We start from the raw sequence: 17,393 nt of genomic DNA, 5'->3' as shown, positions 1-17,393 counted from the left end.
TTTCATGGAGCTACTTTCTACCAGACAAATTGCCCTTCTGTGTCGAGAGTATTATCCAAAGCTACGGGGACAGTGAAAGAGATGTTGCTGCTGAATTTTTTAAAATGTCAGTTTTCAATGCCAATGCCCCCCCCACACACACACACACACAGTTATTTTGGGATGGAGGCAGAAATCTGAGAGATGGATCGTTCAAACTTTTGACAAATAGAATCGAAACTATCTGCATGGCAGGTAGCTGAGAAAACACCATCTTCCATCGGTGGCTGGATTTATGATTGCTGAAAAAAAAATGCAAGACAACAATGTGAATAATGTAAGACTCATTTAACTATGAAACCGCTTGTGTCTGTGAGATTGTGCTCATGGTTGCTGCACCATATAATGGACATTTATGATCATATTACTGTACAGTAATTCTGATTATTGGTAATTGGTGTGTTATTGCTTTCATGTAGTGTTAGTGATAGTAGCTCAATGATTTTGCAGGGTGCCGTTTCCCATCCTGCCACACTCCGCTCCTCTGGCAGCGCTGAAGGTCAATGATAATAGCTCCTGACACAAAGACTCTTGAGTGATCATCTGGGTTCTTGTTTTTTTTACAGTGGCAATGGAAAATGTTTTAGATGCCACTCGTTGATGCCTCACAAACACTTCACTGGGTGTTGGTGGTGGTGGTTATGGAGAAGGTCATGTTATACAGAAAACATCATGGTCATTAGCATTCAAACCACTTGGCGAGCACAGGTGCATCATCATCATCATCATCATCATCATCATCATCATCATCATCATCATCATCATCATCATCATCATCATCCTGTCACTACAACACTGTACAAGTTTAATTGATTGAAGTTCTGATGAAAGTAATATTACTGTGTCCGTAAATATTCATAATCGGGCATGGAAGTAACCAAATTACAGCTTACTTTCTGGGGGATATGTGTACTTTTGAGTATATTTCTCAAGTCTGTAATTTTACTCCTGCTAAGAAGGGTCCAACTGATGATGGATTTTTGGGGCAGATACTGATATTTTAGGGAATAAAAAATTCCAGATATCGATATATTGGCCATTATATAATACACATATATAGAAGTACATACATGAGTGCTCATTTTTTGGAATAATCCCTCAAAAGTGGTTAACAATTGTAACAAATATATAACGAAATGAAGGCAGGATATATTACAGTTTAACAATAAACATATTAAAAAATACAAATTGACCAAATGTATGTATATATTAAACCTGAATTGAGAAAAAGGTTCAAATACACACAGATTGTTGCCTATATTTTTGTCATTGAATCTTATTTAGAAATGGTTCTTGATGCCCAACCCTGCCAATATAACTTCAATAGGCCAATGTCAGGCCAATAATGACAGTCACCAATAGATCAGTCAGATTCTATACTGTAGTATGTATCACACAATGTAATCTACTTATGATTTTATTTACTTTTAAAATCATAATTGAGTATTGAGTAGGCCTGCAATTTGAATTAATATCCAAACCTTTCATCTGCTGCAGCAGCCGCAGGTTTAGCGAGGTGACTGTGACCACTGAGCAGAGCAGCACAGGAGCAGGAAGTCATTTAGACACAAGATTTTGAGAAAGTGAAACCCCTTTTGATTAAATGCTGCTAATGCATTAAACATTAAAGGTTAAAAAAAAATAACTAATACACTGAGCAGTTTTTGAGAAGAATACTTAATTAATTTTACTTAATTATTTTTTTTAACACCAGTAGTTTTACTGGTAATTGAATATTTCATTAGTTCTACTTGAGTACAGATTTTCACAACTCTTCCCAGCACTGTTCATAATACAGCTAGATATTAATTTGCCCTGTGCCAAGTTCACAATAAAAGCCCAGACAGGCTGTCCATATTAATAACAGATTATTTGAACACCCACAAGACAGTGACAGCACCCTCTTGCCTCAGCCAATGAAATATAATTAAGAGGATAAGGAATTGATCCTTGATTGTGTGTTCCATTAATATGTATTAATGAGGCCAGTGTATTAAAGGTTTTTTTTTTTATCAAGAGCTGCTAATGAGTTTTACAAAGATCAATATCTCTAAAGCCAGGGCTTTAAGGCCAAATGCATGTGGGCAGCACGTTAAAAGCTTTTGTAAACAAGAAAATGTAGTCCAGCAGTTACTTGTTCACATGCATGTCGAGTGTTTTCTGCTAAATGTTTATGCGCACACACATTTATACATACAGCACGTACGCAGTGCATGCACCATAAACACAAAATCAGTTGTTTGTTTTTCCGAAGCATTGATTGTTTATTAAAATAGTAATTTAATGCTTTAATAATTAGAATGTTTTGCTTCAGATTAGAGAGCACTTCAGAGACGGTGCGGAGCGTGAGCAGAGCTAGGGGCGTTATTATTCTGCGGTCTGTCTCACAGCTCTCCAGTGGTCTATTATTTCTGATGAGCCGACACGTTCATTAGGACAGGAAACAGTAGATGAGGCTAAAGTAAAACATCACACTGCTTAATTGGCAGGATAATGAAAATAAATGATAAAACTCTGCTTCTTCAGGGCTATGAGGCCCTTTTTTCATCTTTTACCTTTTAATTTGATGCCTTGCATCTACTTACGTCTGCTGTTTCATCGATCAATTACCAGGAGGACCATGAAAGGGAGGGATTACAAGTTGTGTGAATATTGGAGGATAAATCTTGAATTAAGTTTTAATTCCTCTTGAAGGGCATAACGTCTCCTCAAACTCGAACCTTTTTGAAAATGTTTTTCTCTAAAGATATAAAGGCTTTCAACTCAACAATACTGTCCTGCTCAGTGTGTTTTTTGTGCAAATATATCTACTGTTCTGTTTTTCCTGCAGTATGTGCGCAGACACAGTTACATCCACATTTTGTAGTCTCGTCTGTGCCTCTGCATGTGCGAGTACCTCACAGCGTCTGTTCCTATGATTGAGCCAGGCCCCCCCAGCCCGCCAGACTCTGTGACGGTGGAGGAGGTGACAGACAGTACAGCCCAACTGGCCTGGAGCCCCGGAAGAGACAACGGCAGCCCCATCACCAATTACCTCATCCAGACCAGGACTCCCTTCACCGTGGGTTGGCAGAGGGTTAACACAGGTAGGCAGCGCTGGGAGATGAATTTTCATCCTATACCACATGTGATGTTATTCAGATAATTCACAGATACCCGCAGGGAAATATTCCTACAGCTGGGAGGTCAGAGTGTGGGGTCAAATACAGAACGAAGGCTCTGGAGATGCGAGGGAATTCAAGGTCTCACTCAAGAGAACTAGAGGTCATTGTTGCTGCTTGTACATGATCTCATTTAAACCACTTTAATGACCTTTAGACCTGCCTCAGTCCTCAAACTGAAATCCTTTTCATCTGCTTAATCCCTGGTTTAAGTGACCGGAGGGGGTTGACCAGGGGAAAAATACAGCGTGAAACAAAGCTGAATGAATATGATTTATATAAGGAAAATAACCAAACAACAGTTTGTTGATGCTATAATGCTGACCTTTATTTTCACAAAAATTCAACCCGGTTCTTTTTTTTATTGTTTCTTCCCCTATTATTGTGACTGATTGATAAAAATTGTGGTGGGGGACATGAACTTTGAGAATCATTTGCATAAACTAAGTCAAGTCTTTTTGTATGACATCTAGCTCTTGTTCCCATCATGATTTATTTTACTATCGTAAGTTGCTTTATCTGGCAAATGAATGTAATATAATGAAATGTATTTTTTATTTATGAGTTTATTTGACAGGGGCAGTACACATTGATGTATGGGAAAAAAACTGTAAATGAGCCACAGATAGCCTGAAAGATTCATTTGTATTGTTGGTGCTTCAATTTATGTTAATTAGGCACCAAATATATCTTTATTTTTCATAGAATTCTTGTACACAATATAAAAGAATGCACAGAAGAGTATAGTGCACATCCACCAATAAGTAATGCCACAATATAACACAGCAGTTAGCGACAATCCGTACCAATGAAGAAGAAAAAGTGAGAAAAAAGGAAAAGTTAAAGCTGCAATAATCAATATTTTCACAGTAACAAAGTATGAAATGATTATGTGTAATGTCAAAAGGGGTCACTGGTAATGATGAACCCAAAACTATTTATCACCCTCAGCTCTTGCACATCTTACAGCTCAGTGTTTTGGTTTTCTGGCTCACAACTTTACTGCATCAGTCAGGTGTTTTCAGCAAAAAAAGGTCAAACAAACAGTGGATATTCTGTCTGATTTTAAATATTTTCCACCAAAACTAGCTGATGGACAAAGTGGATCATTTAGCTGGTAAACAGCCAGATATGTTGGTAGAGTTGGTAGAGACCAAAAACAGAGCTAAAGGGGAGAGAAAATACTTGACTTAGATTAATCAGATGGCAGATGATCAGCAACACAACTCCAAATGATTTCTAATGTTGCTCCGTACCTGCTGGATGTGTAAATATCAAACGGTCTAGATAGGTGGTAGATAATATCTGTATCAGTCAACATTGTATTTCCAGCTGGTTTCAAGTTATCCAAAAACGTCTTACCATGAGAACCAGATTAATTTGTACGCTCATGTTTCATTTGCTCTGGCAGGTACGTCTGCCCCGCTCCAGTTCAGACAGATTTCCACCCATCCTGGATCTGCTCAGGCCAATTAAAACCTTTGATCTAAAATGCTGCAGGTTTGATACGATGACTGTAACAAGGAGCATGAACTTACTGACCGTTGAGGCATTTTCATAAACAATCAAGGTGGCTGCTGCTAATTTGGAACTGTTTCTCTCAAACTCACTTTCACATCAGTATAAACGAAGTGGATGGTATATTTTATCTGAAATCTTGATAAGACAGATGTGTTCGCTGTACTTCTGACAAGCTTTGGTTAATTTAATTCATAGATACCAACAATTCTGTGTCACATGTTTCGTTGCTCTGATTGGTTGTAGGTCTATCCAACTGTGTCCAGAGGCATTTTGGTCTCCACTTGGAAATCGACAATGCTCCAGACTAATTAGCATTTGTGAATTAGCCTACTGATGCCAGGCCAAAAAGATGTTGATGCAGGTGTAAAGCCACAATGTCTAGGATTTGAAAATTGCTTTGGCAACCCCAGTGTTGGTATCAAAGAAGGCTCTTTTGCAACCAGCAATGCTCACAGCTGACTTTATCTCACCTTTCCTCACTTGTGTTCTCAGCATTTCACACATCTTTAGTACTTGAAGCAGACCTTTGACAGTCTAGACTCAAAACCAAAACTCACCTGACATTCACCATATGGTGCTTACATAAAGGACCGGCCTTTCATTTTATCATTTTTCACTTATGAATAGATTTGTTTTTCTTGCTTCGTCTATAAACTTTATGTTTTCCATTTTTTTCCCAGTCCCTGAGATAATCGATGGGAACACACTGACAGCCACTGTAGTGGACCTCAATGCCTGGGTGGAGTATGAGTTTCGGGTTTTGGCCAGAAACAGTGTTGGGGTTGGAGAACCCAGCCCTGTGTCAGTAAAGACCAGGACAGAGGATGCAGGTACAGTGAATGAAATTCACTATTTTACAAATCATTCATCCTGATCAGATAGAAAGTAATCAACACTTCAAAGTAGAGCTGTAGTGATTAGTCAATTAATCAATTAGTCAATTTAAAGAAAATTAGGAGCCAACTTTTCTTTGGTTTGGCTTTTCTTTATCTATGATAGTAAATGAAGAGTCTTTGAGTTTTGGACTGTTGTTTGGTCAAAAGAAGCAATTTGAATGTGACACTGGGCTCTGGAAAATTATGATGATTTTCACATTTTGTTGTCAAAACACTTAATCTATTAATCATGAAAATAATTGTCAGATTAATTCACCATGAAAATAGCAGTTGCAGCCCTCTCTCAATTTATGATCTGCAAAAAGACAAATGTTTTAGGATTAGTCTTCCATATCCTCCTTGTGCAGCTTTCCAAAGCCTAAAGGGTTTCTTATATGGAGGTGTAAACATGGTCTGTGTTGTGCAGTTCCTGATGCAGCGCCAGGTGACGTGGGTGGAGGAGGAGGAAGCAGATCTGAACTGGTCATCACATGGGAGGTAAGTCATCAGTCTTATGTTCTAGTCTGTTATTCAAAGTGGCTGCAGTTAATCTTTTTTATCCCTGAGTGACGTGCTTAATATTTCTCCCTGAATTAAAGCCCCTGCTCTGTTTGGCTTGTGGGTGTCATAAATTTTTGGTCAATTGAAGTCTGGCGTTAAAGTCATTGTAATTTCTTAGTTACAGAGTCTGCATGTGAGGCAGCAGTGATGTATACACAAGCAGAGCACTGAACCTGACAGTTATTGTCATTTATGAGGCTTTGATCTGTGGTGAATTGCTGCTGTTGAGACAAATCTGAATTGCTCAAAAACGACGAAACGAAGAACCAGTCTGGTCATTGAAAAATAATGTAGATATTGAAGAAGTCATTAGTCGGCTCAGGCTATCTCATTATTTGAGTTTTCTCATTTCATTAAAATCAGAAATACCTTTTCATTTTAAAAGCTGCACGGACGTTCTGTAATGAGCTTGGATTTTTTTAAATGGCATTTTACTGCTCATTTCATTTCGTCAGGTGGGTCACAAAAGCAATTTGTGGGTCATGCACTTCTTTTGGCACCATGAGAGTGGGTGGTGATTGTGTCAGCCCAGCGGCGGGGTGAACGTGAGTGGTTTGTATATGTTTTAATATCACTATAGTTTTGTGTTTCACTCTCAGCCTGTCCCCGAAGAACTGCAGAATGGTGAGAGCTTTGGTTACATCATTGCTTTCCGTGCCTTCGGAGAAGTTAGCTGGACTCACGTGGCCACCTCCGCCCCCGGTGCATCGCGCTACGTGTACCGCAACGACAGCATCGCGCCCTTCTCTCCATTTCATGTCAAGGTTGGCACTTACAACAGCAAAGGACAGGGTCCATTCAGCCCTGTGGTCACCATCTACTCTGCAGAGACAGGTAAGGGAATGACCGTGAGTGGGATTTTTTGCAAAGCTACACTGCTTTTTATGTTTTTGAAAAGGACAAAGATCATGAAAATGCTTTTCAATGAAAGACATTTATTTTACTGCATGAAAAGAAGAGACATGCAGGAAAATAAATCTGCAGAAATCTTTTTATGAGTAAAAAAAAGGGTTGAAAACTGGAGGGGGAAAAGATTGCAACACATTTATGTAAGGAGAGGCTGATTGCCTCCAAATATCAACGCTCTTTTGAATGGTGATACCAAAGTGAAAACAGGCTGGCATTTAGATCTATGCTATCTCTCAGCCTGCAGAGAGGGGGTCAGTCTATAGTGTGGTGTTGGTCTATTTCCCAGCACCACCTGTGTGTGTGATGATTCATCCAAGCAGGGATCAACAAGAATGCAGAACTGTTATAAATGTAAAAATTGAAGAGATTTGTTCCGCTTGTCTCTGTGCTGTTGGAAGAAGGCAGCGGCGCTCAGTCTCCTGTTGTCTGTTTTCAGAGCCAAGTGGGATGCCAGCGGGAGTCTGGGCCAGAAGTGTCTCAGCCTCTGAGATTGAGGTGAATTGGCAGGCTCTCTCCTTCACCCCTGAAAGGGTTCTCGGCTATGAGGTACATTTTACCCTTTTAAATGGAAATAGAAATCACACGCACAACACAATTCAAATGCTTGTCATCGCCCCTGTTGTACCTCAAAGCCATCACTTCCAAAACTCCAGCGTCGCCATGGAAATGGCTGTTTCAGTCAGGCGACTGTTACAGCCAAAATTATACAGTTCTTTGTAGCGACACGACGGGAAAACATGTCAGAGCGTTTACAAGAGAACAAAAAGAAAATTGCCTGTCCACATGCCTTTTCATGTTGCTGTCATTTACAGGGTATCATGATACAGAGCTTCATGATAGTCTGTGCTGCAATGTTACACCAGACCTCATGTCAGAATACCAAGAAATGCAGAAAACTTACTAAAGTATGCACATCCGAACATGATAAATACAAGGTGATGGACACAAGTGACTCTCAAACAAGGAAAATAGAGTCACACACTAGATCCCATGAACATTCAGGGTTTGGAAGTAACAGATTCCATGTAATTGGATTACCTAATAAGAGCAAAAAAAATAACCGTAAAGATTTAATTTGAAAAATGTGTAATTAAAGTTGCAGTGATTACTTGATTACATTTTCATTTCATCTTTAAAATGTGGCAATTTTAAAATCTTACAACTTTTTTTCACAATCTATAAACTCGTGAAAAGTGCTTTACAAAAATGCATTTTATTAGCACTGAAAATTCTGAGACGTTTAGAGAGAAAAAATATTTGTGAAAGTCAAATATTTATGGATCCATCCAGTGTTTTAGTATAAGATGTAATATTTTCAATACTCTTTTACTTTTTAATTACTCAGATTAAGTTACATTTTGTCATAATCCAATGGATTACTTTACAGATAACAAAAATTGTTATGTAATTTGTATTCACTGACTACATTTCATTACCTCTGACCGAAACCTGTGAACATTTATTGTTATACCACATTGTGACATTTTGCTTCAAGCCCTTCTCCAAACATAAGACAGTTTACACAAACAACTGTCCGAGGGATCACCTGACAGGCCATGCGATTACAAAATGGTGAATTTACAAAAATCACCACAAATCAAAGTCCTCATTTAACCCTTTTGGAGCCAGCACGTCCAAGAACACTTTTCCTTTGAGTAACAAGTCACCTCTATGATGGGGATATTTAAATAATGTGAGTATTATCTACACAGTACCAAGACATGTTATCATATCACATCAGAAACTTTGTGAACATACTGAAAAGTGTTAACAGTTAAACGTTTTTGCAGTCTAACACAGCCACACCATGGGAATCCATCTTTAGTCTTCAATCGCTGTTCACTTAATAAAATATGAATATTAAACTCTTACATTTGAGAGCTGAAATAGTAGATTGCTTTTTATTTTACCTTCAAAATCTGGGACAGGCTGATTGCTTCACCTGCATAATTCTGACTGAATAATCAGCATGATTAACGAGCTTTAATGCAAGTTATTCTCTTGCTCAGTAAAATCAAAGTTGTTTCAATATTTCCATCTGGGAAAATAAGTCTTTGTGCCACTTCATATCTGAGCCTCCTCAGAGACGTCAGCATCAGCTAACATTGAATAATAATGACAGGAAAAAAAGTAGACTGGGTGGGGGCGGATGTCATTCTCGGATCATTTATTTTCTGTTTGATGTTGAGAGGGCTTGATAACAAAATGGTCACTTATTTTCTGATTGGTAACTAGTTGGTATTTGATCTGCAATATTTGCATTTAAATGCATATTATAATTAGCTAGATTTCATTAGTGGAAAATTAAATATTACATGTCGCATGATGCAACATAGATTGATGTATTGTAGTGCTGAAACGATTAGACAATAAATCCACTAGTCAAACAACAAAAGAAATAATTGATGAATCATTTTAGTTGAGCGTAACTGCAAATCTGGTCCTCACTTCTCACATGAGAGCATTTTCTGCTTTATGTTTGTAAATTAAGTAAACTTTGTGATTTTGAGTGCTAGTTGGACAAAATAAAGATTTTGATGCTGTCACCTTGGGCTTTGGGGAAATTATAATGGGTAGTCTATTAATTTTGACATTATAATGATTAAATCATTTATTTATATAATTATTTATTTAATTACTTAAAAATCTGTAGATTCATTGATAAGGAAAAGGATAATAAATTTCTTCCCCATTATGTCACTCTTTCAGTTGCAGAGAGGGGCACCAACAAAAAAGCTAAACTGTACTGCTATGGACAGGGTCAGCAACAAAAGGGTGTGGTTTTTTCCACTTAAAAGAGGACGACCTAAAAAATCTAATATCAGTTAAGGCGTAACTTAGATTTACAATACTGTCATTGCTTTACCTTGCCACCAGACTCCTTAAGCAAAACCAGTAATTTTACCTTACAGAACACACAAGTTGCTGGTCTACTGCTCCCTCGATCGGTTATTTTGTTTGGGTTATTGTGTGCCTTCTTTGAATCTGAACTAACCTTTTAAAACACCAAAGTCTCACAGTAACTTAAACAAAATAACAGATCAAGGCAGTGATGGACCAGCAACTCCTTTTCTCTGTGAGGTAAAATGACTGATTTCATCAATAGGGTTTGGTTGGTTTGGAAAGAGCTATGTTTGGTTTATATAACAGCAGTTTTCTGTTAGAAAAGGCCACCTAATGGTAAAGTAAAGCAATGGAAGTATTCTAAATATAGTGCAAAATCCAACTGATCTTTTTTTTAGGTGACTAAAATATGTTTTGCTGCAGACCCTGTCCACAGCAGTGCATTGCTTTGCTTGCTACACAGCTACGCCTGCTGCTTCTTGAAACTGGGGCTGTGCTGACCATCATTTACTGTAGATAATACACTGACTATGGATAAGTACCTCATACAAACCCACTTCAAATAATCTGAACTATCCTTTTATTAAATGCTTTGTAATGTCAGATCAAATATCCTGCTGGAAAGATAAAAGAAAACTGTGATCTTTCTTATACACCCAGAGGTGATCATTTAACATCACGTTTCACTCAAGACATCAAAAACAACTACAAACGCTGCGTTGTGCTGTGTATGAGAGAAAAATGCACACATTTTGCTCCAGTCCAAAGCCATGTATCCCAGCTTTAATCCACGCTCTCCATCTCAAACAGGTGGTGTACTGGGAAGATGACACTAAACCTGAGACCATGGGGAAGGTTAGGGTGCCTTGGAACCAGACCTCGGTCACAGTGAGCGGCTTGGCAGGAAACACGCAGTATTTCCTGACAGTCAGCGCTTTCAACACAGCGGGCACCGGCCCTTTCCTCCCTGCAATCAACGTGACCACAAAGAAGCCTCGTACGTTGCAGCACCCAAGATGTCCTGCTGCTCAAGTGTTTGATTTTGTATTGAAACTGATTATAATTCAGAGGTTTTATTTTTAGCAACAACGCAGGAAATGCAATATCTGTTTCTAACCTCATTCATTAAAGTCGTATTATCCAATGAGAGGAATATGGTAATTTTTGTATAATGATGTGACAGTAACATGTTCCTGTGCTGACATATAGCAATGAATTTTTATATCATGCAGCTCCGGCTCAACCGCCACTGAATGTGGAATGGACCCTAATTGGCTCTCAACTGTCTCTTTACTGGGAACCTGTGGTGGCGATGGAGTCAGAGTCAGAAGTTACAGGCTACCAAGTGAGTTTTACGTCGTCAGTGAGCTCCACAGTTGCATGTTTTTCCCATTATGTATCAGACTGAGTGAAAGTGTGGACTATATGTGTGCAGCGGTGCCTCACTCTAAGCTGTCAGGCTGTAAGAATGCATGTTTACAGTGTGTCACCCACCTTGTTTCTCCCTCCCATATTCAGTTGTCATACAGGAGACAGAGACACAAAGAGGTAAACACGCTCACAACAGCTAACTCAACAGCAGAGCTGACCCTCCTTGAGGAGGAGGACGACTACATCATCCACATCCAGACGCTGAGTGAAGGAGGGCTGGGCCCGGCCTCGGATCCCATACAAATCCACCAACTGAGTAAGCTCCCTCTGGGTTGTAGTGATTGATTGATTCATTGATTGATTGGTTTAATTGATGGTAACTAAAATCCAAAGAATAACATGTTAAAGGGGTAGTTGGGATTGTTTGATTTAGGGTTGTATGAGCTACTAGTATTAGCTAGAGTAGACGGTGGTCGTCACACCCCCAGTTTCAAGAGGTAGAGAGGAGCACAGAAGCTAGACGGGGCCAGCAACAAAATGTAATTTAGCCACTTAAAAAAGGTCCCCCTAAAATAAATCAATACCACTATAAGTGTACGCTATAGTTACAGTATTCTTGCCGCTTTACTCTGCTGTCAGGTAGTGTTAGGTAGAACTTTCTTTTTCACCCAAACTCCACAAGTAGCATCAATAATTTAACGTGACAGAACACAGGAGTTGATGGTCTACCACTGCCTCTGTTAGCGCCTCTGTTTGTGTTATTGTGTGGCTTTGACGTTTTAAAAGGTTAGTTCAGATTCACATAAGTAACACAAGTAAAGTAACAGATCGAAGCAGTGGTGGACCAACAATTCTTGTGTTCTGTAAGGTAAAATTAATGATTTGGAGTTTGGTTGCTTTGGAGATACTGATATTGGGCTTATATAAGGCCAGTTTTCCCGGACCTTTTTTAAGTGGATAAACTTTGTTTTGTTGCTGACCCTGTCCACAGCTGTATATTGCCTAGCTTCCGTGCTGGTACTCGTCTCTGCTTCTCCAAACAGGGGGGCGTACAGCTAATTAAAGAGAGACTATTAAAGAGTACTTCATAGAACCCCACTTAAAAGAACCCAATCTATTCAAAGTAAAAATGTTTATTTACAACTTGGTCCTGAGATATTAGACGAATGAAAGAAATGAAAGGAAACAAGATATTCAACATGAAGACTAAACAAAACAATCCTGAAATCCAAAAACACATCACCACAGTTTAAGAAATAAAAAGATCACTCCAAATCCAAAACTAACTTCTGTATGCCCCTCTTGTATTTACAAACTTGATTGGTAGCGGAAAGGCTGTTCCACAGCATGGCAACAGTGCAAAAAAACAGATTTTCTGACTACATTCACTCGAGGTGCTTCACATGAACACACGCTGGCCCTGTTATTATAGTTGAGTGTTGTGTTGTTGTCACAGAATTAAAAATAAAAAGTTCAAGAAACAGTTGGAGCTGGGCTTGGCCTTGTGTGAAAAAGACACAGTGGCTACAAGAAGTGCAAGAAAAGAAAACCCTGTAACTTCAAGGTTTTCAGTCTACAGTCGTGTCATTGAAATATGCCAATGCCACCATGTTGTCGAGAAACACAACAGAATGGAAACATCTGACATAAATTCATCTCTCACGGCTTCTTTTTTTTATTTACCTACTCTCATAAATGAAGTCACTTAGCACTCCTTAAACCTGACAGGGACATTTTGTCCTCCGTTGACTCACCATTACTTGTGTCCCCAGCCACCCCCGTTCGGCTCTTCCTGGCTTATATTTTGCTGAAATATGCAGCGCAATCCATCTCTGTCGCAGGGGTTGACTCTCTCTTTTACTAGATGCTATTACTGTCCTGTGGGACTCCAGGGGGCTCTTCTCCTGCTCTAAATGCTAATTTGCATTGTTGATATTCTGTGTTGAATCCCTGAAAACAGCAGTTGAGAGAGATAGAATTCCATGCTGGCTTTTTCTTTTAAATTTCATTTGAAAAATAGGCTATTTTTTCTTTCGCAGAGATTCTTTGGATATTGCAAAGAAAAATATGTGGGCAAAACGCATTAGCAGGCCAAACGGAGCGCTGTGTTTATAGAAACTAGGAGCTCTGAAACATCAGACGTGGTTCAGGAGGTTTCTTGTGCATCAATAATATATATTTTATCCAAGAATGGGTTTTATATGGATATTATGTCATTACAGGAAAATAGTCAGTGATGCATAAGAGTTAATTGAGTCACTTGAATCATACATGAGAAAGTGGTGATGAGGGGAAACAGCATCAGGCTCCTGGTCCCTTTACACCAGCTCCCTTAATACATATTTTACTTCCACCGCAGTCATAAGCCAGGACATAAATTGTTTTTTACCATATTTTAAGAACCCCTGTGAGATGCCTGTTTTATGTTTTTGAAATTTAAGTATATAACTTTTAAGTCAGAATCTTTTTTGCTGATCTGCTTTTTTCAGTCAAGACCTTATCATTTCAGATTGATGTCCTGCTCTGTTGGTGCTGCTGCCAGAGGTGTGGATCCGAGTCACCTGACTTGGATCCAAGTCAGACTCAAGTCACAAATCAGATGACGTTAGACTCGACTGACAAAATCAAAAAGACTTGCAACTCAACTTAGTAGCACTTAATACTTTAATACCAATGACTCATGACTTCACTTGGACTTGAGTCTTTTGACCTAAAAATACTTGACACCCCCCCCCCCCCAAGACCAAAAATGAAAAAGTATGTTTTTAGGAGTGTGTTATTTAAAAAGAGTGCCATGAATCAATGCATTTCATTCCCAGGAAGTAGACACTGTAAGGGCCTGTGTGTAGGATTTAGTGGCATTGAGCAGTGAGCTTGCAGATTACAAACACCTCATGTCACTCTCCCTCAGAGCTGCCAGGTGTAACAGGCAAAACCAGCCAATTGGCAGATCAAAACCAGCCCAACAGCCAATAAAACTGGCACTGGTGGGTGGAGAGCATTAGAGACGTCGTGTGTGTGTGTGTGTGTGTGTGTGTGTGTGTGTGTGTGTGTGTGTGTGTGTGTGTGTGTGTGTGTGTGTGTGTGTGTGTGTGTGTGTGTGTGTGTGTGTGTGTGTGTGGGGCCCTGCAAGTGACATGTCCCATGTCCATGTGCGTACATGACGATCTGGAGTAGGATTTGGGTATAAAAAATCAGTTCATTTAAAAAATTATTTTTATTTATAAATATTAGAAGGTAATTCAACCTGCAGCAACACTTCAAAAGAAGCCCAGTTCTGCTGGAAAACTGCAATTCCTAGTGTGTAGAAGAAGCTGAATGATGGCCACGACAGTGTGTGTCTAGAGACAGCGTTTGGTTTGTCAATTCTGGGCTACATGTAGAAACATAGCAGTGCAACATGACGATCTACATACATATAAACGGCTCATTATAGAAAAAAACACAGCAATTCATATTTTTAGTTGATTATGCATGAATTAGAACTTATAAATATATCCCATTTTTGCCATATTCTTCCAGTAAATCCTTGTAAATCTTACACACTGAACTTTTTATGGTGCATTCTGTTTACCTCCGAGGTCACCCGAGTTGACCGTGTTCTAGCGCAACAAGTTGGAAAAAACTTTTTTGAGCTTGATTCTGCAATATTTTGTGCATACAAAACAATGTCACAGTACGTCTACTGAGAGCCCATTGTGTACAATTGATTTATTGAGACAGAAGTGCTAATAAACAGCTTTACTACTGTTGATGCCACACTGGATTTCAACTCATCAAGTTGGAAATCAAACTTCACGGGGCATTCTGGTTGAATTTTACAACTGGGAACTCAGAAATTCTGACTTTCCAGTTCAAATGGAACGCACCATCAATTCATCAGATCCACTTTGTTTGGACTGCTCCAACAGCATCCAACCAAGTTGGAGGAGAGAACCATGAAGAACTAAAGTTATGATCCTGAGCTCCAGTAGGAAAAATTTATACCAAGGATAATTTTGTTTTTGTACTAAAACTATCAACAAAAAAACAATTGCTGTATGTAAAATGTGCAGAGCAAAAGACAAGAGATACAACAACTTCCTGCTCCGTTCAACATTTGAAATTACACAACAAAAAGTATGTTGAGTCTCTGTTGTTTAAATGGCATTGCATTTGGCGAAGAGCACATTATGACTTGTTTAGGTCCCAAAACTGTAAGTTTAGGACTCAGGACTTGTCTATCTTGACTTGAGACTTGAGTGGAAAGATTTGAGACTGGACTTACAAAACAATGACTTGGTCTCAACTCTGGCTGCTGTCACCTGCCATTTCCTCCTTCAGTTTTAATATCAATTTATTGTGTGCTTCTTTGTGTGTGTTTGTGTTGCAGGTATGAGTGCCCGTGGCTCAAGAGCCTGGAGCATGGACGTCTCCCCTGTCTCCCTGTTTATCGCCATCGCAATATCAACATTCAGGTCAACGTCGTGACACCATGACAAACTCTGCTTTGTTTTTCAGCATTCTTATTGGTATGTTTTTTTTTCTTTAATTCGTGAAAGTTGCTGAGTTTTTTTCCCCCCTCTCATTTTTGGAGGTGACCACATACTATTTTGCAGTGTTAGTTTGCGGGTATGAGGCAACACGAAGCGGAGCGTGCTGTCAGACACTTAATTAAGGGGCAATGCTTGAGCCTTTTTTTTAACATAGGTCTGTTTTGACATTTCTGCCGGGTTGGAAACAACGCTCCATTTCAACTCTTTTTTCGAATGATACAGATGCCTTACTTCCATTCATGTGCCAAAGTAGTTTCAGCCTTCTTGTTGTTATTGCTAAAATAGCTACATGCTTTTCCTCAACATTTTATTCCTCACACTTTCTTATTCTTGAAGGTCTCGGTGTACCTTGCAGAGGGCCGTGATGAGAAGTTGTATTTTGTATTTTTGAATATTTTTCAGTTTTCCTCATCACATCTGAACTGGCGAGTCGGAACATATTCATTCACCCGTGCCCGTGCCTTTGGAGATTCTTGTAACGCTGTCACTTATAGACACTAGTCAGTGATACTCAAGTGTTTCAGAGCTTACTACAGCCACCTTCATCTTTACATGCCCCATTAAAAGTTGGTTGTGTCCCAGATGAAACCCATAAAACAGCTCACAGTGCCAGTGTTAGCCCATTTACCTTTTATCATTTGATTGTGGAGAGCTGAATGTACCACGAGGACTCCTTAATGCCTCACAACAATTATTGGAACAGCCCATTGATTGATGGATTGGACTTTTCTCTGCATTCACAAAGTTTACAGCAGCAGTGGGAGAGGTATTTAACCGCCTGTGTATTTCCTTTAACACTAATGCTGAAACAATCAGTCAGTTGAGAGAAATTTAGAGAGAAATTCATTTCATTTAAGGCCCAAAAAAGCGTCAAACATACCCAACAAGGTGTACATTCAATTGCAATCCACTTGCCTCCACAGAGTCCAACTTCGAGGCTGTTATCCCATGTTATACCATGGCCACATGGCAACAAACATCAAAATAAAAATATCTATCATTTAATAATTTTTACATTTGTATTCGACTTTTACTGTTGTTTTTCAGTAATAACATGAAATATACAGTAATTCTTGTATCTTATAATCCCTGCTGCTTGTGTTGCTAGGCAACATGTGGCTAAGCAACAAACAGCTGATAGCAGGAATGGTTTCGTTTCACGAGGCTGGGTTGAGAGTTTGAGCCTGGTTACAGACCTTCTTTAGAATGAAATGTGATCGCCCGGCTACAGGAGACTCAAACGCTATAAAATCATGTTTAAAGGAACAGTCCCACATTTTGGAAAGGACACTTACTCGCTTTCTTGTGTTAGAAGAGAAGATTGGTACCACCCTCATGTTGGTGTGTTAACAAGGAACGGGAATCATGCAGCATTCTGTGGCAGCACCACCAATTTTAGAGGAGAGCATTCGTAGCTGTCATTTTCACTGTCACCAGTGATTTTTTTTTTATCTGTCATCTGTCAATCATGTATGCAATGTATAAAATACACAGTGAAGACAAAAGCCCATATAAAGTGAGGCTCTCAATACAACGGCGAAGAAGATTTCAAAACTGAAGTCAGATAATGATATTAA

General features: G+C 39.1%; 1 protein-coding gene across 1 annotated transcript in view; it reads left to right on the top strand.

The window, feature by feature from the left end:
- The window catches only part of cntn3a.2 (contactin 3a, tandem duplicate 2), a 51,786-nt gene extending 35,146 nt beyond the window's left edge, over positions 1-16,640 (top strand). The window contains exons 15-23 of the mRNA XM_084720019.1: positions 2,967-3,125; positions 5,402-5,551; positions 6,024-6,094; positions 6,757-6,991; positions 7,503-7,612; positions 10,721-10,907; positions 11,143-11,255; positions 11,429-11,597; positions 15,654-16,640. Coding sequence (XP_084576145.1) covers positions 2,967-3,125; positions 5,402-5,551; positions 6,024-6,094; positions 6,757-6,991; positions 7,503-7,612; positions 10,721-10,907; positions 11,143-11,255; positions 11,429-11,597; positions 15,654-15,751 — 1,292 coding nt within the window. The 3' untranslated portion in view covers positions 15,752-16,640. The remainder of the gene's footprint in view (positions 1-2,966; positions 3,126-5,401; positions 5,552-6,023; positions 6,095-6,756; positions 6,992-7,502; positions 7,613-10,720; positions 10,908-11,142; positions 11,256-11,428; positions 11,598-15,653) is intronic.
- The last annotated feature ends 753 nt before the right edge of the window (positions 16,641-17,393 follow it).

This window comes from Lutjanus erythropterus, chromosome 6 (genome assembly GCF_056507025.1).
Source record: "Lutjanus erythropterus isolate fLutEry1 chromosome 6, fLutEry1.hap2, whole genome shotgun sequence".
NCBI classification, from domain to species: domain Eukaryota; kingdom Metazoa; phylum Chordata; class Actinopteri; order Lutjaniformes; family Lutjanidae; genus Lutjanus; species Lutjanus erythropterus.
The sequence above is the reverse complement of the archived record's forward strand: the minus strand, read 5'-3'. Positions and strand labels throughout refer to the sequence as shown.